We start from the raw sequence: 25,000 nt of genomic DNA on the forward strand, positions 1-25,000 counted from the left end.
CGCTTAGTCATGCTTCCATCTTTCTGGAGACTGCTATGCAATTGTAATAGCATGAATGACAGTCTTGTTACACACCCCCAAAAACCTGTTGATTGCCTGTGATTCTGTGGATTTTGCAGACCACTGGAGGATTCAGTCTGACAGATCCAGCAGTACAGGAACAGCGGAAGGGGTTATTCTATTAGAAACAGAGATTGAGACAGTATTCTTTTTTTTTTTTTTGGGGTTCCTGCTCATGTTCCTGTTGCAAGAAATGAAAAGCTAGGTAAGCAGGGTAAATTTTTACTTGTACAACACAACCACTCCCACATGAGTGCCATGTTTAGTACCAGCACAAGGGGAGTGAATGTTAAAACATAAAGGTCTGTAAGTATCTTGCTAGCAGTAAATTTGCGATAGATTTTAGCATGATTTTCGTATTGAGCGTGTTGAGGAAACTTAAGAGCACAGTGTAAAAACTCCAGTATCGAGGTGTGGTGTTAAAGTATGTTCATACCGGAAGCGACTAATGTCACAATTCAGAATACCTCCTCTCCCTGTAAATCGCTAAGTAATGCGTGAAACCTTTTACTGGAAGCCAGAAAGTAGGAAGAACAAAGAAATCTCAACTTCCTCACATCCTTGGAAGTACCTAGGTTTAAAAAGAGCAAGGTTCGGGGTAGCTGTACTTGGCCAAAGAACGATTTTTTGATGAGTAAAAGCATCAGCCCTTTTTTGAAGGCTGTCTGGTACCTCTGGCCATTAAGCATTTCATGATATCTGAGCTGAGTTTAGTTGATGTGCGAGAAACATTTTTTTTTTGAGCATTCAGGATAGCAGTGGTGTTTACTCTAAAAAATGTTGGATTTAGCTTTGAAGACTAAAATAGATAAAATTTTGTGAAAGACTAACCTTACAAGTTAGGTTCAGCTTTGGATCTTATGTTTGCCCTGTAAATGGACTCATATTTTTGGAAGTTTTAAATTTATTACCATTTATGTATTTTTGTTCTGCCTATTAGAATCATTCAAGTGACATCGATGAAACGGTTAATAAAGGGGGAAATTAATAATTCAGGATTCATCCTCGTGTCAACACTTGAAGGATGAATGCAGCTGTGACTGCTTTTTAGTTTTCTGAAAAGAAAACTATCGTGCCGGCTGCGTCTGTCCGCCCGCACCTTTTCTGTCCGCCCACTTTTTCTGTTCGACCTCAGATCTTAAAAGCTACTGAGGTTAGAGGGCTGTAAATTTGTATGTTAGTCAACCACCCTCCAATCATCAAACATACCAAATTGCAGCCCTCTAGCCTCAATGTTTTTTTATTTTATCTAAGGTTAAAGTTAGCCATGATCGTGTTTCTGGCAACGATATATGCCAGGCCACCACCAGGCCGTGGTTAAAGTTTCATGGGCCGCAGCTCATGCAGCCTTATACCGAGACCACCGAAAAGCAGATCTATTTTCGGTGGCCTTGATTATACGCAGTAGCGGCTGCACAGAAAACTCGATTGCGCCGGAGAAACTTCGACGCATTTTTTACTTGTTTTCTCCGGATCACCCTTTTTTTTGGGACACCTCACCGTACCGGACCTTAGTGAACATAAATATATGTTGCAAGTGGCTGGGATTTGATATAAAAAGACTTGCTGTGATTTCTTTCAGGAGAGGAAGTGTGAATTCAAGGTTTGTCCGGGTTCAGGATTGCATTGAAATGGCATTATACTGACAGACATATTGCATTAGGGAGGGTTTGGTTAAAAAAAAAAACTGTTAATCCTATAATAGGTTTACAATGTACACATTTTGTCATTTATATTCTGGTGGCATTTGAATCACTGATTGAAATTTCTTGGGCGACACGAGATTATTTTTTGGTTGAAATAGGACGATTAAATAATGAAAAATAATTCTTTTATAATTGAGGCCGAGAGCCACATTCTCTCTCTTCCTCGTAGGGCGGTAGTGCCGTCATTACACCTCATGTGGTGCACTGTAGGCATTACTCAAGGTTCTCTGCAGCGTGCCGTCGGCCCCTAGCTGCAACCCCTTTCGTTCCTTTTACTGTACCTCCTTTCATATTCTCTTTCTTTCATCTTGCTGTTCACCCTCTCCTAACAATTGATTCATAGTGCAGCCACGAGGTTTTCCTCCTGTTACACCTTTCAGACCTTTTACTGTCAGTTTCCATTTCAGCGCTGAATGACCTCATAGGTCCCAGTGCTTGGCCTGTGGCCTAAATTATATATTCAATTCACCCAAGGTCCACATTCTCTCTCTCTCTCTCTCTCTCTCTCTCTCTCTCTCTCTCTCTCTCTCTCTCTCTCTCTCAGTCCTTTATCTTAAGTCTTGAATTTCCGTAGCATCATAGTTTTATCAGTTTGTATATTTACAATCCCTAAAGTGTCTTACCAGGATTTAGCTGAAGACTTTTCTTTATACTGATCAAGCATAGTTGAGTTAAGAGTTAGACATATATTAAACAAGGGATTACGATACATACATTGTGTGTTAAAATTTTCTGCTATTGTATCAGATGTTTTAAAGAGTAAAAAAAGATTTGTTAGGAGACGACTCACTGTCTTCGAAAATGTCGGAAGATAAATCCCATTGCACCTTGAAAGCTAAGCAATATATACAAACAAACATTAGGTCAAAGCGTAGGGCTTCACAGCATCTGATTTCCCCATTCTTTGGTCGTACATATATAATCTTCAGTTTCGTGTTTGGCTTTCGAGAACATTTCAGAGAACGATTGGCAGTCTTGATGGAAGTTGGGGTCTTCTTGCCGCCCTCAGGTATCCTGCAGAGTGAGGGCACTCATCCGTGGAAAGAGGAATTTCCGTCCAGTGCAGCGATCACTGATACGTTAGCCGCTGGCGCTGCCCAGAGGTGGCGTGTACACCTGTAAGGGGAAGTTTTTGGGAAATTTATACGAAATAACAGCGAATTATCTTGGAGAGATTTGTGCCGAGCGTGTCAAAAACTCGTGTGTGCACTTATCGTAACTCGTATAGTGTCTGCTACTTACTGTTCTGTCGTTTAGCGGTTGCAGACGTCGGAAGTTGTTGGTTATTTTGAAACCGGCAGCATTTTCAAGGTTGTAGAACTGCGCCATCTGGAAAAGACATAACTTCAGCCTTGTATACCTAGATATACAAATAGATACTGTCATTTTCTGAAAGACAAAGAAGTTCATCAAGCCATAATGAACTTATTTGCAAAAACAGTGGGTGGTATAACAAGTTCAAAAAAGACAACTGAGTACTGGCTTAGCCGACGAAATCAAACTTGACATTAACAGTAGTTCCTGTTTAGAATGACCTTATTTTAGGTTGTCGAGCCAAGACCTGGGGCACTTTCAGCATTCAGGCAATGAAAATCGAGAGTTGGAGTGGCTGGACAGTGAGATAGAGAGATCCAAAAAATAGGAGATGAAGTATAAACTTGAGAAAACCCTACAGTTGCATTAAGCACTTATAGTTAAAGGTGTTGGACAGCACGACTGGTAGGCGTGACTAGTAGTAAAGTAAATGGCTAACAAGCGGTGCATCTAGGGACCGAAACGATGCTGCAAGCACCCTTTAGTAATTGGGGATGCCTGGTGACCTAACAGTTTTGAAAACACTAGAAATACTAACTTCATGTCTTGAGCAACTGACCTGATTCCTCGAAATGGGTATGGGGTTACTGAAGACCACGAAGGCTGCGTTTTCGTCGCACGTGGGCACTGGGGCTGTGATGGAGCCGTCGTAGAAGAAGAATTCCTCCAGGTTGTCAGGGAGGAGGTTGAACAAAGGGAAAGGCCGCAGCTCGGTCTTCGACTCTGCGGTTTCAGTGAAATTGGGTTTATGAAATTTAGGCTCTCTAGCCAAGCACTGGGACACTTCCAGGCAGCAAATTCCTGAGATGTATGCCATTATTGCACCAGACCCAGTTTTTTTACCATGCCCCTAGGTAGGTTAGGTTAGGTTAGACTTACGTTAGGCTGAGTTAAGGTTAGGTTAGGTTAGGTTAGGTTAGATTGGGTTGGGTTAGGTTAGGTCAGGTTACATTAAGACCTCTAGAGTAATTTGGGTGTGGGAAACATAATAAGATTATTTTCAAGAAATTTCAAGAAAATTCTATGGTTAGCTTTTAAGATATGGCTTCCTGCTTTTTTCAGGGAAAGGTCCTGGTACTCGGTTACATCTCGGGAAAATGCTTCCTGGTATTCAGCACCTAAGACAGTGAAAAGAGGGAGTTGGAGTGGTTGGACAGCAAGGTTAAGAGATCCAGAGAATAAGAGAGATGTAGCACTAAGATCTTTCGGAGGACACTTCTAAGTAAAAATTAGGTGTCAGACAGCGAGATGGAAGAAAGTAACCAGGAATGGAGGTAAAGTAAAAGGCTCAAAAGGGGTGCAGTTAGGGGCAGAAGGCACATTGCAAACACCTGTTATAATGCCTACAGTGTACCATATGAGGCGCAATGGCGGCCTCACTATCCCGTTACAATAGGAGAAGCTTACTGTGTTTAAGTTATAAGTTGCTTTGCCCTATGATTGAGAGCGGATGTTTGGTGGGGATGGCTTTATTTATTCAGGATATCTTTTGAGGAAAAAAAGTGTGTGCGTAAATATGAAGTTGTGACAAATATTGATAAATAAATAAATTTTGTTGAACATATAAAAATAAGTTTATCCATGATATATAACATATTTCATAATGCACTCGACCCTCAAATCACGTTCGGTCTATGAGAACGAGATTTGGAAAAGGTGTGAATTTTTGCAGTTGGGTTTTTAAGGAAAATGGGAGAAGCAAAACCAGCTTTTGAATTGACATTGGAAAACTTACTGACTGGTAGTGTAAGGTGAATTCACCACATTCTGAATTCGTGTCTCTTCTTAAATGTGTAAAACTAATTGGAATTATCCACGAAGGAAGTGAATGCAAAATTGATGAGGTCTCGTCAAATATATTTTTTAGTAAATACTGGGGTACTGCAGGGGAAGATTATGTCACCTTTGCTGTTTGTCCTTCTCACAGATTCCAAATTGAAAAGTGGTCGGAGACGGAAGAAAATGCCTAGACTTGAATAATAATAGAAAATAGATAGACTTAGAACTTGCAGATGGCGTTGTTTTACAAAGCTTGATTACCAGAATGTGTCATGTGTCTAGAGAGATGGAACTTGAAATAAACCAAAGATAAACAGAAGTAATTAGGTCTGACCATGCATAAAGGGGTTTAAATAGTACAAGGTTTAGAAAGATGACTGAGGCTGAATCTTCCAAATGGTTAGAATTTGACCGATTGTGAGTTCTGTGGCGTCACAATCATGAGGGACAAACATCGAGGGACGAAGATATACAGAACAAATTTCTTTTTAGTTGGAATTTAATAAAAGACTGCAAAAGGGACATCAAACAGTGAGCTCCATACGAAAGTCAGAGGACACATAATTCCAGCACGATCTTTATTGCTAAACGGAACATAAATCATGTTAGAGCAATGAAACTAGAAAAGATTTTCTCGATTCAAGAACAAAGCTTAAAGAAGAATCTTAGGGTTCAGGTGTCAAGATAGAATGAGGAATAATACAATAAGGGAAATTATGGAAGTTCCGTACGTAGATGCAGATACGATAATGATGAAAGTGAGATGGAGATGGCTTGGACATGTCCTTCGCACATCCCTTGGCAGAATAGTACATAGTAGTAGTAGTCGTTTTCCTGTGGCCACCAGGAGAGTTGGAAGACCTAGACCTACTTTGATAAGGACTATGGGAAGGGAGTCTGGGTACGAGTGGAGATCTGAGGAAGGTAAAATAAGGAAGATCACGTGATACTGGAGGCGATGATGAGAATACATTTCACCTCAAATGAGATGATGAGGAAAATATTCGCTGGACACGATTAAGTTCCGGAAACGAGATGAAAGATATGAAGAAAGCTTGAGAACATGGAGTTTTTTGATCTTTCTAAAAGTTCCATAAGATTCCCGATTGTCACATTTCTTTTTGCTTGTGTTTGTGTTTTCACAGTACACACGATTACACTCGAGTTCAAAAACTGTTGTCACGGGAGGCGCGATTAAATCTGAGTTTCAAAACTGTAGACTCTAGCATTCAATAAGGTATGAAATTACTGATGACCGTATGTCTTCCAGTGTTTCCAAGGTTACTGACACCTCTTTAACTGCATTTTCTCTTGAAGTTATGGAAACAGGAACGACGCTCGAGTAATATGAAACCATCTTTCAACTTACGCGAGAGGATCACTTGGCTTAGGCCACTGGTGATGCTGTCCAGTTTAATGTTATCGAAGGGGCTCTCTTCCAAGAGAATGGCTATCTCGTAGATTCCTTGGTGAACTCCAAACGCTTCACCTATGCTTCCTAGGGAAGCGTTATATACAACCATGTGGATTTCTCCCAAGTACCTGAAGAAAGAAGAGGATGGACTTAATAAACTGATTGCTTAAGATATCTCAAAGAACTGCTTTTTAGTTTTCTGAAAAGAACACTATTTTTCTCCGTCCGCACTTTTTTCTGTCCGCCCTCAGATCTTAAAAACTACTGAGGCTAGAGGGCTGCAAATTGGTATGTTGATCATCCACCCTCCAATCACCAAACATACCAAATTGCAGCCCTCTAGCCTCAGTAGTTTTTATTTTATTTAAGGTTAAAGTTAGCCATAATCGTGCATCTGGCAACGATATAGGATAGGCCACCACCAGGCCGTGGTTAAAGTTTCATGGGCCGCGATCGATACTTGTTTATTTTTACGTTAAGCATCAGTCTGCTAAGTATTTTTTGGTTTTAATGTGACTTCAGAGTCCCCAACTTTATAAACATATTAGTAATAGATATGAGAATATAATCATATGATTTCTATCATAATAGCTTTATAATATTTTCGATACTGCTGAATCTCTTACCAGACATTGCCCGTAGGAGACTACTAGTGCCGTCAGTGCACCTCAGGGACGCACTGTAGGCATTACTTAAGGTTCTTTGCAGCGTCCCTTCGGCCCTTAGCCGCAACCTCTTTCATTCCTTTTACTGTACCTCCGTTCATATTCTCTTTCTTCCATCTTGCTATCCACCCTCTCCTAACAATTGTTTCAAAGTGCACTGCGAGGTTTTCCACCTGTTACACCTTTCAAACTTTTTCAGCGTCAATTTTCGTTTCAGCGCTGAATGGTCTTAGTTGCCCCAGTGCTTGGCATGTATGCCTAAAATATATAAATCAATCAGTCAATCACTCTTCCATGTTTTGAATATTGTTTGGTCCCCAACAACTGGTTCATATCTTAAATTATTGGACAAAAACTTGATTTCTGCTCAATTTCTTGTCACTGGTCTGCATAAAAACAGTCCTTATCCTGAGAAGGTCTTTTAGGATCCTCGGAGACTTGTCTCACCTGAGGAAATGTTTTGATCCTTTCATGTTTTGAATATTGATTGCCCCCCCCCCATTTGGTCTCCAGCAACTGGTTCACGTCTTAAATCGTTGGACAAAAACCGGATTTTTAAAAATTTCGTTGGTGTTGATAGTAATCTCTGGCACCGTCTTCAGTGGCTCGTTGTGCACGTTGTGTAAGACATTTTATTAGGCTGATCGTTTGCGAAATTCAGATCGTATCAGACAACAATTCCCTAAAATGGAAGATTTCAGTATCTGCAAAAATACAGACATTACTGCCCTAAAATGGAAGACTGCAGTATCTGCAAAAATACAGAACTGAGAAAAATGGTAAATACTCCCCTGCCTTACTACTGATTTTGCAGATACTGCAAATGGGACCCCCTAAATACTCGTGGAAAGCATTGAAGAATCATTCTGAAACTGCAGTGTTTCACGAGCCCAGTAGGTGGCATATGTCAATTTCGGAAATTCTGCAGATACTGCAGTTTTCCATTTTAGGGCAGAATACTCCCCTATGGGGAAGTGTGGTTACGGAAAGGGAAGTCTTCACCAGTTCACCTTTGCCTGTCAATTGTGTGCTCGGAGCCCGAGGTGTCATTGTCTCCCCAGTGGAAATGATACTGCACCACTACGTAGGGCGTCAGGAAAGGTCCGCCTTCGATCGTAGCTGGGCCGTCCATCGTTGGTATGATGACGGCTTTGGAAGGAGAGAAGATAGCATTAGTTTATACATTTCACCTTCATTATGGCGCTGAATAATCAATCAGTCAATCAAGAGAGACAAGTAGATCAAAAGAAGCATTGAAGAACAACTGCACGCCAGTCCCCTGACTGTTGGATTCCTTATAGGTCTAATTATGGTTTAAATTATGATCCCAGAACATTCGTCTAGTACTGATGCAGTGTTTGGCAAATATTCTACGTGCTACTCTTGGTTAGTTGTATAACTGGCATATAACAAGCTAACTTAGTGTTTTATCTTGCCACTTCAGATCTTCAGAACTCTCTCTCTCTCTCTCTCTCTCTCTCTCTCTCTCTCTCTCTCTCTCTCTCTCTCTCTCTCTCTCTCTCTCTCTCTCTCTCTCTCTGCATAACTTTTAACATTTTAGAAAATTCCCTGTTAGCCTTGATACGTGTATAATTCTCTCTCTCTCTCTCTCTCTCTCTCTCTCTCTCTCTCTCTCTCTCTCTCTCTCTAAACTTTTAAGATTTTAGAAAATTCCCATTGCGTCAGCCTTGGTACGAGCCCTCAAAACATTCATAGCGTCTAGAAAAAACATTCCCGTCATCCCTGGTACGAGCCCTCAAAATATTCATTGTGTCTAGAAAATTCCCCGTCATCCCTGGTAAAACATTCGAGCCCTCAAAACATTCATAGCGTCTAGAAAATTCCCCGTCATCCCTGGTACGAGCCCTCAAAACATTCATTGCGTCTAGAAAATTCCCGTCATCCCTGGTCATCCCTGGTTCCCGTCATCCCTGGTACGAGCCCTCAAAACATTCATTGCGTCTAGAAAATTCCCGTCATCCCCTGGTACGAGCCCTCAAAACATTCATTGCGTCTAGAAAATTCCCCGTCCCCTGGTACGAGCCCTCAAAATATTCATTGCGTCTAGAAAATTCCCCGTCATCCCTGGTACGAGCCCTCAAAACATTCATTGCGTCTAGAAAATTCCCCGTCATCCCTGGTACGAGCCCTCATCCCCCTGGTCATCCCTGGTACCCCGTCAGCCCTCAAAAACAGCCCTCAAAACATTCATAGCGTCTAGAAAATTCCCCGTCATCCCTGGTACGAGCCCTCAAAACATTCATTGCGTCTAGAAAATTCCCTAGTCATCCCTGGTAAAACATTCATAGAGCCCTCAAAACATTCATTGAAAATTCCCTGTCATCCCTGGTACAAGCCCTCAAAACATAGAAAATTCCCCGTCATCCCTGTTAAGAGCCCTCAAAACATCATCCTGGTACGGCCCTCAAAACATTCAGCCCCCGTCAAAACATTCATTGCGTCTAGAAAATTCCCGTCATCCCTGTCATCCCTGGTACGAGCCCCTCAAAACATTCATATCCCTGTAATGAGCCCTCAAAAACATAGAAAAATTCCCGTCATCCCTGGTACGAGCCCTCAAAACATTCATTGCGTCTAGAAAATTCCCGTCATCCCTGGTACGAGCCCTCAAAACATTCATAGCGTCTAGAAAATTCCCCGTCATCCCTGGTAAACGAGCCCTCAAAACATTCATTGCGTCTAGAAAATTCCCCGTCATCCTGGTACGAGCCCTCAAACATTCATTCGTCATCCCTGGCAAAACACCCTCAAAACATTCATAGCCTCTAGAAAATTCCCTCAAAACATTCATTCATCCCTCAAAACATTCATAGCGTCTAGAAAATTCCCGTCATCCCTGGTACGAGCCCTCAAAACATTCATCCCTGCGTCTAGAAAATTCCCCGTCATCCCTGGTACGTCAAAACATTCTTCGAGCCCTCAAAACATTCATTGCGTCTAGAAAATTCCCGTCATCCCTGGTACGAGCCCTCAAAACATTCATAGCGTCTAGAAAATTCCCCGTCATCCCTGGTACGAGCCCTCAAAACATTCATTCTAGCGTCTGGAAAATTCCCGTCCCTCAAAACATTCATTGAAAATTCGTCTAGAAAAATTCCCTGTCATCCCTGGTACCCCGAGCCCCTCAAAACATTCATAGCGTCTAGAAAATTCCCGTCTAGAAAATTCCCTGTCATCCCTGGTAGAAAATTCCCTGATCCCTGGTACCCTCAAAACATTCATAGCGTCTAGAAAATTCCCCCTGTCATCCCTGGTAGAAAATTCCCGTCATCCCTGGTAGCCCTCAAAACATTCATAGCATCTAGAAAATTCCCCGTCATCCCTGGTAAAACATTCATTGGAGCCCTCAAAACATTCATAGCGTCTAGAAAATTCCCCGTCATCCCTGAAAATTCCCTAGAAAATTCATCCCTGGTACGAGCGAGCCCTCAAAACATTCAAAAACATTCATAGCGTCTAGAAAATTCCCGTCATCCCTGGTACGAGCCTCAAAACATTCATTGCGTCTAGAAAATTCCCGTCGCCCCTTCATCCCTAGAAAATTCCCTGTCATCCCTGGTAAAAACATTCATTGCTGCCTAGAAAATTCCCCGTCTCCCTGGTACGAGCCCTCAAAACATTCATAGCGTCTAAAATTCCCTGTCATCCCTGGTACGAGCCTCAAAACATTCATTAGCCCTCAAAAAAACATTCATAGCGTCTAGAAAATTCCCGTCATCCCTGGTACGAGCCCTCAAAACATTCATAGAGCCCTCAAAACATTCATTGCGTCTAGAAAATTCCCGTCATCCCTGGTACGAGCCCTCAAAACATTCATTCGCGTCTAGAAAATTCCCGTCATCCCTGGTAGCCCTCAAAACATTCATTGCGTCTAGAAAATTCCCCGTCATCCCTGGTGAGCCCTCAAAACATTCATTGCGTCTAGAAAATTCCCGTCATCCCTGGTACGAGCCCTCAAAACATTCATTGCGTCTAGAAAATTCCCCCGTCATCCCTGGTATCCCTGGTAGCCCTCAAAACATTCATTGCGCCTAGAAAATTCCCGGTCATCCCTGGTAGAAAATTCCCGAGGAGTCAAAACTCAAAACATTCATTCAAAACGTCTAGAAAATTCCCTCGTCCCTGGTACATCCCTGGTAATTCCCACAGCCCTCAAAACATTCATAGCGCCTAGAAAATTCCCCGTCATCCCTGGTACGAGCCCTCAAAACATTCATTGCGTCTAGAAAATTCCCCGTCATCCCTGGTACGAGCCTCAAAACATTCATAGCGTCTAGAAAATTCCCCGTCATCCCTGGTACAGCCCTCAAAACATTCATAGCGTCTAGAAAATTCCTCAGGTTCCCTAGTCATCCCTGGTACGAGCCCTCAAAACATTCATTGCGTCTAGAAAATTCCCGTCATCCCTGGTACGAGCCCTCAAAACATTCATAGCGAAAATTCCCGTCATCCCTGGTAGAAAAAACATTCCGTCTAGAAAATTCCCGTCATCCCTGGTACGAGCCCTCAAAACATTCATAGCGTCTAGAAAATTCCCGTCATCCCTGGTACGAGCCCTCAAAACATTCATTGCGTCTAGAAAATTCCCGTCATCCCTGGTACGAGCCCTCAAAACATTCATAGCGTCTAGAAAATTCCCGTCATCCCTGGTACGAGCCCTCAAAACATTCATTTCCCCGTCATCCCTGGTCTAGAAAATCCCCGTCATCCCTGGTACGAGCCCTCAAAACATTCATTGCGTCTAGAAAATTCCCCGTCATCCCTGGTACGAGCCCTCAAAACATTCATTGCGTCTAGAAAATTCCCCGTCATCCCTGGTACGAGCCCTCAAAACATTCATTGCGTCTAGAAAATTCCCCGTCATCCCTGGTACGAGCCCTCAAAACATTCATAGCGTCTAGAAAATTCCCGTCATCCCTGGTAATGAGCCCTCAAAACATTCATAGCGTCTAGAAAATTCCCCGTCATCCCTGGTACGAGCCCTCAAAACATTCATAGCGTCTAGAAAATTCCCGTCATCCCTGGTAATGAGCCTCAAAACATTCATAGCGTCTAGAAAATTCCCGTCATCCCTGGTACGAGCCTCAAAACATTCATAGCGTCTAGAAAATTCCCCGTCATCCCTGGTACGAGCCCTCAAAACATTCATAGCGTCTAGAAAATTCCCCGTCATCCCTGGTACGAGCCCTCAAAACATTCATAGCGTCTAGAAAATTCCCCATCATCCCTGGAAAATTCCCCGTCATCCCTGGTAGCCTCAAAACATTCATTGCGTCTAGAAAATTCCCGTCATCCCTGGTACGAGCCCTCAAAACATTCATTGCGTCTAGAAAATTCCCCGTCATCCCTGGTATGAGCCCTCAAAACATTCATTGCGTCTAGAAAATTCCCCGTCATCCCTGGTACGAGCCCTCAAAACATTCATAGCGTCTAGAAAATTCCCCGTCATCCCTGGTACGAGCCCTCAAAACATTCATAGCGTCTAGAAAATTCCCCGTCATCCCTGGTACGAGCCCTCAAAACATTCATTGCGTCTAGAAAATTCCCCGTCATCCCTGGTACGAGCCCTCAAAACATTCATAGCGTCTAGAAAATTCCCCGTCATCCCTGGTACGAGCCCTCAAAACATTCATTGCGTCTAGAAAATTCCCCGTCATCCCTGGTACGAGCCCTCAAAACATTCATAGCGTCTAGAAAATTCCCCGTCATCCCTGGTACGAGCCCAAACATCAAAACATTCATCCCTGGTACGTCCCTCAAAAATTCATTCCCTTCCCGTCATCCCTGGTACGAGCCCTCAAAACATTCATAGCGTCTAGAAAATTCCCCGTCATCCCTGGTACGAGCCCTCAAAAATTCCCCGTCACAAAACATTCATAGCGTCTAGAAAATTCCCCCGTCATCCCTGGTACGAGCCCTCAAAACATTCATAGCGTCTAGAAAATTCCCGTCATCCCTGGTAAAAACATTCATTGCGTCTAGAAAATTCCCGTCATCCCTGGTACGAGCCTCAAAACATTCATAGCGTCTAGAAAATTCCCCGTCATCCCTGGTACGAGCCCTCAAAACATTCATAGCGTCAAAACATTCAGAAAATTCCCGTCATCCCTGGTACGAGCCCTCAAAACATTCATAGCGTCTAGAAAATTCCCTGTCATCCCTGGTACGAGCCCTCAAAACATTCATTGCGTCTAGAAAATTCCCTGTCATCCCTGGTACGAGCCCTCAAAACATTCATAGCGTCTAGAAAATTCCCGTCATCCCTGGTACGAGCCCTCAAAACATTCATAGCGTCCTAGAAAATTCCCGTCATCCCTGGTACGAGCCCTCAAAACATTCATAGCGTCTAGAAAATTCCCGTCATCCCTGGTGCGAGCCCTCAAAACATTCATAGCGTCTAGAAAATTCCCGTCATCCCTGGTACAGCCCTCAAAACATTCATTAGCGTCTAGAAAATTCCCCGTCATCCCTGAGCCCTCAAAACATTCATAGCGTCTAGAAAATTCCCCGTCATCCCTGGTACGAGCCCTCAAAACATTCATAGCGTCTAGAAAATTCCCGTCATCCCTGGTACGAGCCCTCAAAACATTCATTGCGTCTAGAAAATTCCCATTCGTCATCCCTGGTATGAGCCCTCAAAACATTCATTGCGTCTAGAAAATTCCCTGTCATCCCTGGTATGAGCCCTCAAAACATTCATTGCGTCTAGAAAATTCCCTTCACATGGCGTCATCCCCTGGTGCGAGCCCTCAAAACATTCATAGCGTCTAGAAAATTCCCCGTCATCCCTGGTACGAGCCTCAAAACATTCATAGCGTCTAGAAAATTCCCGTCATCCCTGGTACGAGCCCTCAAAACATTCATAGCGTCTAGAAAATTCCCCGTCATCCCTGGTATGAGCCCTCAAAACATTCATAGCGTCTAGAAAATTCCCCGTCATCCCTGGTATGAGCCCTCAAAACATTCATAGCGTCTAGAAAATTCCCCGTCATCCCTGGTACGAGCCCTCAAAACATTCATAGCGTCGTCTAGAAAATTCCCGTCATCCCTGGTACGAGCCCTCAAAACATTCATTGCCCTCATCCCTGGTAAGCCCTCAAAACATTCATAGCGTCTAGAAAATTCCCGTCATCCCTGGTATGAGCCTCAAAACATTCATTGCGTCTAGAAAATTCCCGTCATCCCTGGTATGAGCCCTCAAAACATTCATTGCGTCTAGAAAATTCCCGTCATCCCTGGTATGAGCCCTCAAAACATTCATAGCGTCTAGAAAATTCCCCTGTCATCCCTGGTAATGAGCCCTCAAAACATTCATTGCGTCTAGAAAATTCCCCGTCATCCCTGGTATGAGCCCTCAAAACATTCATAGCGTCTAGAAAATTCCCGTCATCCCTGGTATGAGCCTCAAAACATTCATAAAACATTCATAGCGTCTAGAAAATTCCCTGTCATCCCTGGTACGAGCCCTCAAAACATTCATAGCGTCTAGAAAATTCCCCGTCATCCCTGGTACGAGCCCTCAAAACATTCATAGCGTCTAGAAAATTCCCGTCATCCCTGGTAAAACATTCATAGAGCCCTCAAAACATTCATAGCGTCCTAGAAAATTCCCGTCATCCCTGGTCCCTCAAAACATTCATAGCGTCTAGAAAATTCCCCGTCATCCCTGGTACGAAAAACATTCATAGCGTCTAGAAAATTCCCCGTCATCCCTGGTAAAGCCCTCAAAACATTCATTGCGTCTAGAAAATTCCCTGTCATCCCTGGTAAGAGCCCTCAAAACATTCATTGCGTCTAGAAAATTCCCGTCATCCCTGGTAAGAGCCCTCAAAACATTCATTGCGTCTAGAAAATCCCTGGTCCCCATTCCTGTCATCCCTGGTAAGAGCCCTCAAAACATTCATAGCGTCTAGAAAATTCCCCGTCATCCCTGGTACGAGCCCTCAAAACATTCATAGCGTCTAGAAAATTCCCCGTCATCCCTGGTACGAGCCCTCAAAACATTCATTGCGTCTAGAAAATTCCCCGTCATCCCTGGTACGAGCCCTCAAAACATTCATTGCGTCTAGAAAATTCCCCGTCATCCCTGGTAAGAGCCCTCAAAACATTCATAGCGTCTAGAAAATTCCCCCTGTCATCCCTGGTTAGCCCTCAAAACATTCATCCTAGAAAATTATCATCCCTGGTTCTGTCCCTGGTAGAGTTCCCTAGAAAATTCCTGTCATCCCTGGGAGATCTCAAAACATTCATTCGTCTAGAAAATTCCCCTGTCATCCCTGGTACGAGCCCTCAAAACATTCATAGCATCTAGAAAATTCCCCGTCATCCTGGCCTCAAAACATTCATAGCGTCTAGAAAATTCCCCGTCATCCCTGGTGGCCCTCAAAACATTCATAGCGTCTAGAAAATTCCCGTCATCCCTGGTACGAGCCCTCAAAACATTCATTCTAGAAAATTCCCCGTCATCCCTGGTACGAGCCCTCAAAACATTCATTGCGTCTAGAAAATTCCCTGTCATCCCTGGTACGAGCCCTCAAAACATTCATATCTAGAAAAATTCCAAAACATATCATCCCTGGTACGAGCCCTCAAAACATTCATTGCGTCTAGAAAATTCCCTGTCATCCCTGGTACGAGCCCTCAAAACATTCATAGCGTCTAGAAAATTCCCCGTCATCCCTGGTAGAGCCTCAAAACATTCATTCCTGTCATCCCTGGTACGGGAAAATTCCCGTCATCCCTGGTACGAGCCCTCAAAACATTCATTTAGAAAATTCCCAAATTCCCTGTCATCCCTGGTACGAGCCCTCAAAACATTCATAGCGTCTGAAAATTCCCCGTCATCCCTGGTACAGTTCAAAACATTCATTGCGTCTAGAAAATTCCCCCCTGTCATCCCTGGTATAGCCCTCAAAACATTCATTGCGTCTAGAAAATTCCCGTCATCCCTGGTATATCAAAACATTCATATATAGAAAATTCCCCGTCATCCCTGGTATAGCCTCAAAACATTCACTACGTTATAATATATATCCATTATCGTTATTTTGGACATCGCATGTCTGATACAAAGACTTCAGGAAGAGCCCTCAAACATTCATTGGAGAAAATTCATTTGGTGATCTTCTGACACCTGTGTCAAAACATTCATAGCGTTTTAAAAAGTGCTGAAGAATGAGAGCCCTCAAAACATTCATATTGATCCCTGTCAGAGAGACACTGCCTAGGTTACAATTACATTCATATACAGAAATGATATATGTATATATATGTATGTGTATATATATATAGGCTATATATATATATACATATTGTATGTACTGTATGTATGGTCACTGATCATGCAAATGTCTCTTCACATCTGTCACCAGGTAACAGGTTCATTTAAATGTACAGTGAATATATGATCCCCATTCTAAATAAAATACAGGGAAATGGAATAAAACATGTTCTCAACTTAGTTGGAGAGATATCCTTTACTCAATATTTTGTGCATTCAGCATTTCCGCAGAAGGTTTCAGCATCGTTACTCACCGTGCAGTCCAAAAATGATATATATATCAGGAGTAGTAGTTGTCCCCAGAAACCTGGAAGAGTGGGATCAGATTTCCTATGATTTCAGTTGAAATTTCTGGCAGTTCAAAATGCTGTGTATATATAATATATATATATATATATATATATATATATATATATATATATATATATATATATAATGTTATTTTGGACATACATGTCGATACAAAGACTGAGATCATTTGGGATCTTCTGACAAGCGTTTCCAAAAAGTGTGAAGAATTCGAGAAGTCAGAGAGACACTGCACAATTACAGAAATTATATAATGTATATATATGTATATGTATATATATATACACATACATACTGTATGTATGATCACTGATCATGCAAATGTCTCTTCACATCTGTAACCACAGGTATTTAAATGTACGCAGTGAATATATGATTCTACCATCCTAAATAAAATACAGGGAAATGAAGTATGTTCTCAACTTAGTTGAAGAGATATCCTTTACTCAATATTTTCGTGCATTCAGCATTTCCGCAGAAGGATTCAGCATCGTTACTCACCATCAGGTCCACTGTGACTCCAGGAGGGGGTCAGTTGTCCCCCAGAAACCTGGAAGAGTGTAGATAAAACCTTGAGAGTTGAATTAGGCAAGAAATGTAAGATCGCATGCGTACCGCGCACGAACGCTAACACGTGCGCACGCATACAATAAACTCAAAATATTACATACATATATATATATATATATATATATATATATATATATATATATATATATATATATATATATATATATATATATATATATATATATATATATATATGTGTGTGTGTGTATATATATATATATATGCATATATATTTATTTTTATTTATTTATATATTTGTATATACATGTATGTCATTCAGACCTGCAAACTAAAATAAAATTTTACAAATAATGTTTATAGACAAATTTGCACACACATACACATCCAAAAGACAATATTATATATATATATATATATATATATATATATATATATATATATATATATATATATATATATAATGGCGCTATGGAAAAGCATTCTGTTTTCTATCCACTTATTAAAATGCCGACGTTTCGTATCGCTTGATACATCTCCCAGGCTGAAATAGCGATTAAAAACAAACAGCATTTATATACACATACTCATTTACACCATATTAGCGGTTAAAAAATAGAACAAGGGGAAAAAACCAAATTACATCTGGGACATGTACATATGTAGGTTACACCGGAGGTAAACAGGGGACTGATTCTGTCCTTGAAATGGAAGAGGGGGCCCCGATGGCTCTGGGGTTCATCGCGATTAGCTTTAGGTTGAGTGCAGGTAATTGTCTATTGAATAAACTAAGACATTTTTTCCTGAATCTGTCGTCTGGTAAATCAGGGAATCTAGCATATAGACGTGATTTAGGAGCACTGAGAACTGTGGGTGGGGGATTTAGTTTCAAATGAAGCAGTTTGTTAAGGTATCTATGGAAGATTGATGGTGAGAAGTAATTGTTCTTAAAATAGTTAGCAAGGAAAACAATCTCATCATGAAACGCATGCCAACTGGAGGTCGAATCGAAAGTTCTATGGAGGAGAGGGGATACGGAATTCATCTTAAAATTAAAAAAAGTAGAAGCTGTAAAAAGGTTTACCTAGGCAAGTAAAATAGGAAGAATACTTCTACTGGCCTAGGCACTCATTTTTAAGAAGATGGAAGAGAGAATATGGATGGAGGTGCAGTAAAAGGAATGAAAGGGGTTGCAGCTAGGAGGCCGAAAGCAAAGAACCTTAAGTAATGCCTACAGTGCACCGTGTGACGTGCACTGGCGGCACTCCCCCCTTACAGGGTGGATAACTTATTGGTGGTTCTAACTTATGCTTCATACGATTACCCAGTATATAGGCCTTTTTTGCTCTTGACTTCCGGTCGTTGACTTGTTGTCAACCTGTCCGTGATGTGTAAGAGATAAGTTGCCAACTTGTCTTTGTTTCATGTGTCACTATAGCGTGGACGCATCCTTAGTGGCAGCTATTTCCGTGGGCCAGTGAACCACAAAGTTTTGCGTGATGTTCATTTTTTTGTTATTCATCCTCCGTCGCAAGTAGACAAGTCACCTAAACTTTCCGTTTTGCTTAAACGCAGACTTACAGACAGACAGACAGACATGCTCGTAAAGTATCGTAACAGGCTAGAAATACTGCCAACTTACAGTGCGTCCATTAAGAGCCTGGATGGGGCGAACGTTCTTGGTGATCATGAGTCCATCCGGGTCCTCCAGGAAGCGGAATTCATCAAGCTGCGGAAAACGATCGTTGTAATTACCGTGCTCTGGACAAAGAGTACATTGCTGAGGCATTACCTTAGCCCACCCACTCCCCCATCCCCTCAAACCCACCCACCCACCCACCCACTAACCTAAAGATTTCGCTGGTGAATTTTGGTGAGTTATGTGGTCGTAGTTGATGGTGTCCAGAAATCAGATGATTATAACCTTCTCTAAGAGATCTTGCCTATGGTACAATTTCTCCCCTTTTTCACAAGGGTGGCGACACCAACTCTAAGTTTTATGTCGAAGGTGAAATGTGTAAAATTCAGGGCAATATAGACTGTACGCGGTTATTATCAAGGTAAGCACACACCCCTCTCATGCTAATATCAACCTGTCGTTTTAGACAATGACTTTGGAAGGGGTATGGCTGTTGGTGGCCGGTAATAAAGTCACAGGAGAAAGTCACAGGAAAAAAGTCACATTAATTTATGGTGGCCGGGAATAAAGTCACAGGGAAAAAGTCACAGTTTTGGCTAGTTAACAAAGTCACATTAATTTATAGTGGCCGGCAATAAAGTCACAGGGAAAAAGTCACAATTTTGGCTAGGAAAAAAGTCACATTAATTTATAGTGGCCGGGAATAAAGTCACAGGAAAAGTCACATTAATTTATAGTGGCCGGGAATAAAGACACAGGAAAAAAGTCACAATTTTGGTTAGGAAAAAAGTCACATTAATTTATAGTGGCCGGGAATAAAGTCACAGGAAAAAAAGTAACAATTTTGGCTAGGAAAAAAGTCACATTAATTTATAGTGGCCGGGAATAAAGTCACAGGAAAAAAGTCACAATTTTGGCTAGAAAAAGTCACATTAATTTATAGTGGCCAGGAATAAAGTCACAATTTTGGCTAGGAAAAAAGTAATTAATTTATAGTGGCCGGGAATAAAGTCACAGGAAAAAAGTCACAATTTTGGCTAGGAAAAAAGTCACATTAATTTATAGTGGCCGGCAATAAAGTCACAGGAAAAAAGTCACAATTTTGGCTAGGAAAAAAGTCACATTAATTTATAGTGGCCGGCAATAAAGTCACAGGAAAAAGTCACAATTTTGGCTAGGAAAAAGTCACATTAATTTATAGTGGCTGGCAATAAAGTCACAGGGAAAAAGTCAAATTTTGGCTAGGAAAAAGTCACATTAATTTATAGTGGCCGGCAATAAAGTCACAGGAAAAAAGTCACAATTTTGGCTAGGAAAAAAGTAATTAATTTATAGTGGCCGGGAATATAGCCACAGGGAAAAATTCACAATATTTCTTGGGCGCCATTATCTTTATGATAACTACACCCTTTTATTTATATTTTTATGATAATCCCCAACGGGCTTGTACTAAACACGACGCAAAGGTGGGTACACACCAGGTCAAAACCCTTGGGGGTCACTATCTAGGAAAGATTATTGTGACTTTTCCCTGTTACTTTTTTACCAAGGATTCTGGCGGTGTTATGAGGCTGAGAAAACTTTCAAGACATCTTGCTTGGTGAATTGAACTCGTAGGACGTTTGAAAGAAATGGCGGTAAAATTTCCACCAAAGAAGCCTAAAACAATAAACTGAAATGTCAGCGACACACACAGACACAACGAAAGGCGCCTATTACCTGTCGGGAGGAGATGGAAATCGTGTTCTTAAATATGGTCCAGATGATTCCTTCCTCGCAGGGAGGGAAGGAGGTGGAGCCTACGTAGCGGTAGAACTCGTTGTAGTTTTGGGGCAACAAGTTCTTGATCGGGAACGGGATTATGTCCGTTGATATGCCTGTAGGGAGAACGCACAAAATGAGTGGTTATGTTGTGCTGACATGACTTTATTCATTTTTTCAATCAAGGACATAAGACGCTGTACATTTAGAATCTACTGGGTACTTTTAGTTTTCTGAAAAGAAAACTATTGTGCCGGCTTTGTCTGTCCGTCCGCGCTTTTTTCTGTCCGCCCTCAGACCTTAAAAACTACCGAGTCTAGAGGGCAGCAAATTGGTATGTTGATCACCCACCCTCCATTCATCAAACATACCAAATTGCAGCCCTCTAGCCTCTGTAGTTTTTACTTTATTTAAGGTTAAAGTTAGCCATGATCTTTCTTGTGGCAACGATACAGGATAGGCCACCACCGGCCCGTGGTTAAAGTTTCATGGGCCGCGGCTCATGCAGCATTACACCGAGACCGCCGAAAGACAGATCTATTTTCGGTGGCCTTGATTTACGCTGTAGCGGCTGTACAGAAAACTCGACTGCGAGTGTGATTGTAGTTAGTGCCCTCAGAACTTCTCGATTTCTTCTTTGCCACCACAAAGCCCAGATAGATCCAGTTGGCGTCAGAAATTCATCATTTGGTTCTTCGCGTGGATCTCAGGCTTCTTAGCGACAGGCTTATCCAAAATGTGAAGAAATCGAGGAGTTCAGAGGGCGCTGGAGTTATTGCAATCACGCAAAGCACTGTGTTAAATCTTACGATAACCGTATTGGTTCAGAGGAAGTGCAATTAGAACTTTAGGAAGTTCAAACGAAGGTGCAGTTCATTGCTACCATAATACTGTTCCCCTTGCCTTTTTAATGCATTTTTATCTATTTGTTAATTTATTTTTCCTCTTTTTGATAAGTGGGATCTCTTCTTTAATGTATTTCCTCTTACCTCTTCTTCTTCCTAATGAACACCATAATATTCTTTGGAAGCTTGAATCTCAAGTCAGTGGCCCCTTTGGTGGGCTTGTTCCGTATGGATAGGATTAATTTTCTTAATAATAATAATAATAATAATAATAATAATAATAATAATAATAATAATAATAATTAAAAGCCTCAGTATTGTTCCATATGAATAGGATTCATTCTCGTGATAATAATAATAATAATAATAATAATAATAATAATAATAATAATAATAATAATAATAATAATAATAATTAAAAGCCTCAGTATTGTTCCATATGAATAGGATTAATTTTCGTGATAATAATAATAATAATAATAATAATAATAATAATAATAATAATAATAATAATAATAATAATAATAATAATGATAATAATAATTAAAAGCCTCAGTATTGTTCCATATGAATAGGATTCATTCTCGTGATAATAATAATAATAATAATAATAATAATAATAATAATAATAATAATAATAATAATAATAATAATAATTAAAAGCCTCAGTATTGTTCCATATGAATAGGATTCATTCTCGTGATAATAATAATAATAATAATAATAATAATAATAATAATAATAATAATAATAATAATAATAATAATTAAAAGCCTCAGTATTGTTCCATATGAATAGGATTCATTCTCGTGATAATAATAATAATAATAATAATAATAATAATAATAATAATAATAATAATAATAATAATGATAATAATAATTAAAAGCCTCAGTATTGTTCCATATGAATAGGATTAATTTTCGTGATAATAATAATAATAATAATAATAATAATAATAATAATAATAATAATAATAATAATAATAATAATAATAATAATAATGATAATAATAATTAAAAGCCTCAGTATTGTTCCATATGAATAGGATTCATTCTCGTGATAATAATAATAATAATAATAATAATAATAATAATAATAATAATAATAATAATAATAATAATAATAATAATAATAATAATAATAATGATAATAATAATAAAAGCCTCAGTATTGTTCCATATGAATAGGATTAATTTTCGTGATAATAATAATAATAATAATAATAATAATAATAATAATAATAATAATAATAATAATAATAATAAAAAAGCCTCAGTATTGTTCCATATGAATAGGATTCATTCTCGTAATAATAATAATAATAATAATAATAATAATAATAATAATAATAATAATAATGATAATAATTAAAAGCCTCAGTATTGTTCCATATGAATAGGATTAATTTTCGTGATAATAATAATAATAATAATAATAATAATAATAATAATAATAATAATAATAATAATAATAATAATTAAAAGCCTCAGTATTGTTCCATATGAATAGGATTAATTTTCGTAATAATAATAATAATAATAATAATAATAATAATAATAATAATAATAATTAAAAGCCTCAGTATTGTTCCATATGAATAGGATTCATTCTCGCAATAATAATAATAATAATAATAATAATAATAATAATAATAATAATAATAATAACAACAACAACCAAACCACAGATCTGGTAGCACACTCACCGGAGCTCCTGATGTTCCTCAGTCCCAGAATGACGGGGTCGAGGAAGAGGTTGTCCCTCGCAGATATATCCAGAAAGATGCTGAAGATGGCGACGCCGTCTGTCTTGTTCAGAGCTAGCTGGTACCTTCCGTATTTGCTGTTGTAGTGCACCAGCTGTATTTCCGCCGCGTAACTGCACTAGACGAATGCAAATTGGAGCTCGTCAGTTCATGCAGGAAGGAGGGAACGTGATACAATGTAGGATGAAGTTATAAGTTAAAAGCCGAGCGCTTGGACCCGTGAGGTCACTCAGCGCTGAAGAGGGAGTTTTCAGTAAAAGGTTTTTAAAGGTGTAACAGGAGGTAGACCTCGAAGCAGTTGCACTATGAAACGATTGTTAGGAGAGGGTGGAAGTTAGATGGAAGAGAGAATGTGAATGGAGGTACAGTTAACAGAATGAAAGGGGTTGCAGGAAATTTATAGTAAAAAGGTTTTTTAAGGTGTAACAGGAGGTAAACCTCGAAGCAGTTGCACTATGAAACGATTGTTAGGAGAGGGTGGAAGTTAGATGGAAGAGAGAATATGAATGGAGGCACAGTTAACAGAATGAAAGGGGTTGCAGCTAGGGACTGAAGGGACGCCGCAAAGAACCTTAATTAAAGCCTACAATGAACTGCGTGAGGTGCACTGAAGGTACTACCCTCCTACGGGGTCAATTACTTTTCTAATTAACAATCAATATTCACATGTATACTCATTGGTACATCGGCAGTAGTTTTTCAGTCACTACATTTAGTCATGACATATGACAGGCACTTTGAAAGAGAAGTTTACACGGTAAGACCCACCTTCGGCCGTTAACTGCGTGTTCTGAGCCAGCGTAGTCTGTGGGACCCCAGTGGAAGACGATTCCTTCCAAGAGGTATTTTTGATTGAGGGGAAGGTTTCCTCCCATCGCGTACGGTTGGTGCCTTGTCTTCAGAATTACTGGAGCAGAAACAAAGTGGAAATGCAAGAGAAAATAATGTCATTTATGTGAAATGTAGGAAAATCCACACGACTAACGCTGATTATGTCAATTTCTAAACTCGTGCAGAAATTTTGAATGCTTATGGAACTGTAAGGACAGGTCCTTAAAACCGTAAGCATTCCGTAAACACACGTCAGTACCTTACGGCATGTATGTGACAAAGGTTCAGAGGTCAACGGCTGTCAGTGTAGAACGAATCTTTGGCCAGTGCTGGAGAATCGTATGAATCACTGGTAAGGACCTGTTAACAAGTCGTTAACTTGTGTTCAGCCTGTTGGAGATTTCTGCGCAACAAGTTACCAACGTGTGTTTGTGACATGTTTATTAATTACCAAATTTCCCGTTGTTGGTGAGCCCCATGGATGGCGGAGTCTCGTTGAAACCGTGGAGACCCAGAAGCTTCCAGGGGAACTCTCCCAGTGCCCTGGAAGTGTCGATGTCGACTGGAGACTGGTTCTTGCCTCCGCAGGTAGGGAAGGTTTGTGACCATCGACTAGGTCCTGGGGATAATGCCACGAATATCATGAAACTCATCTTTCAAGTTCTTGCCTTGTTCAGTTTGATAAGTTTTACTGTGTAGGCTGTACAGGTAAAAGCTTGATGAGCGATCTTAAAGAGCATATTGGTTTACAGAATCATGCATTTTTGGTGGTATCTTAGTAAATAGAAGCGTCTAAAAATAATGTCTAAATTTTTTAACTGAAAATGCACACAAGGTAAGATCCTGAACTCACTGAAGCAAACAACTCACCTTTCACTCCGTAGTAAGACCAGTCTGAGCCGGACACTGAAAAAGAAATTTAATTTGGTTAAAAAATATAAAAGGAATGTAGGTCAGACATAATTTATCAGATGTCAAATGAGAACAAAATCTATTTTGATTTATCGACTTATCTATAGTTGCTAGTCTTTATATTGCCTTTGCTTCAAGACATAACTTCACTGCTAACGAAACTTTTTA

At 40.3% G+C, this 25,000-nt stretch overlaps 3 protein-coding genes across 4 annotated transcripts in view; 1 reads left to right on the forward strand and 2 right to left on the reverse strand.

Moving 5' to 3' along the window:
* Window positions 1-25,000, forward strand: part of LOC136853371 (mediator of RNA polymerase II transcription subunit 24-like) — a 176,798-nt gene that overhangs the window by 37,052 nt on the left and 114,746 nt on the right. The window lies entirely within an intron of this gene.
* LOC136853248 (carbonic anhydrase 2-like) lies at window positions 2,456-8,083 on the reverse strand. The gene is made up of 5 exons (XM_067128625.1): window positions 7,949-8,083; window positions 6,229-6,401; window positions 3,640-3,803; window positions 3,009-3,095; window positions 2,456-2,882 (listed from the first exon to the last, which is right to left on the reverse strand). Exons 1-5 carry the CDS (start codon window positions 8,068-8,070, stop codon window positions 2,847-2,849), a joined length of 582 nt encoding a protein of 193 aa, XP_066984726.1. The 5' UTR covers window positions 8,071-8,083; the 3' UTR covers window positions 2,456-2,846.
* Window positions 17,042-25,000, reverse strand: part of LOC136853233 (carbonic anhydrase 2-like) — an 18,845-nt gene continuing 10,886 nt past the window's right edge. Inside the window, exons 7-13 of the mRNA XM_067128609.1 lie at window positions 24,791-24,826; window positions 24,372-24,539; window positions 23,858-23,996; window positions 23,030-23,202; window positions 20,435-20,592; window positions 18,719-18,805; window positions 17,042-17,098 (exon numbers count right to left, since the gene is read on the reverse strand). Of these exons, the coding sequence (XP_066984710.1) occupies window positions 17,042-17,098; window positions 18,719-18,805; window positions 20,435-20,592; window positions 23,030-23,202; window positions 23,858-23,996; window positions 24,372-24,539; window positions 24,791-24,826 (818 nt within the window). The remainder of the gene's footprint in view (window positions 17,099-18,718; window positions 18,806-20,434; window positions 20,593-23,029; window positions 23,203-23,857; window positions 23,997-24,371; window positions 24,540-24,790; window positions 24,827-25,000) is intronic.

Source organism: Macrobrachium rosenbergii, chromosome 27 (assembly GCF_040412425.1).
Source record: "Macrobrachium rosenbergii isolate ZJJX-2024 chromosome 27, ASM4041242v1, whole genome shotgun sequence".
In the NCBI taxonomy this organism is placed as follows: Eukaryota; Metazoa; Arthropoda; class Malacostraca; order Decapoda; family Palaemonidae; genus Macrobrachium; species Macrobrachium rosenbergii.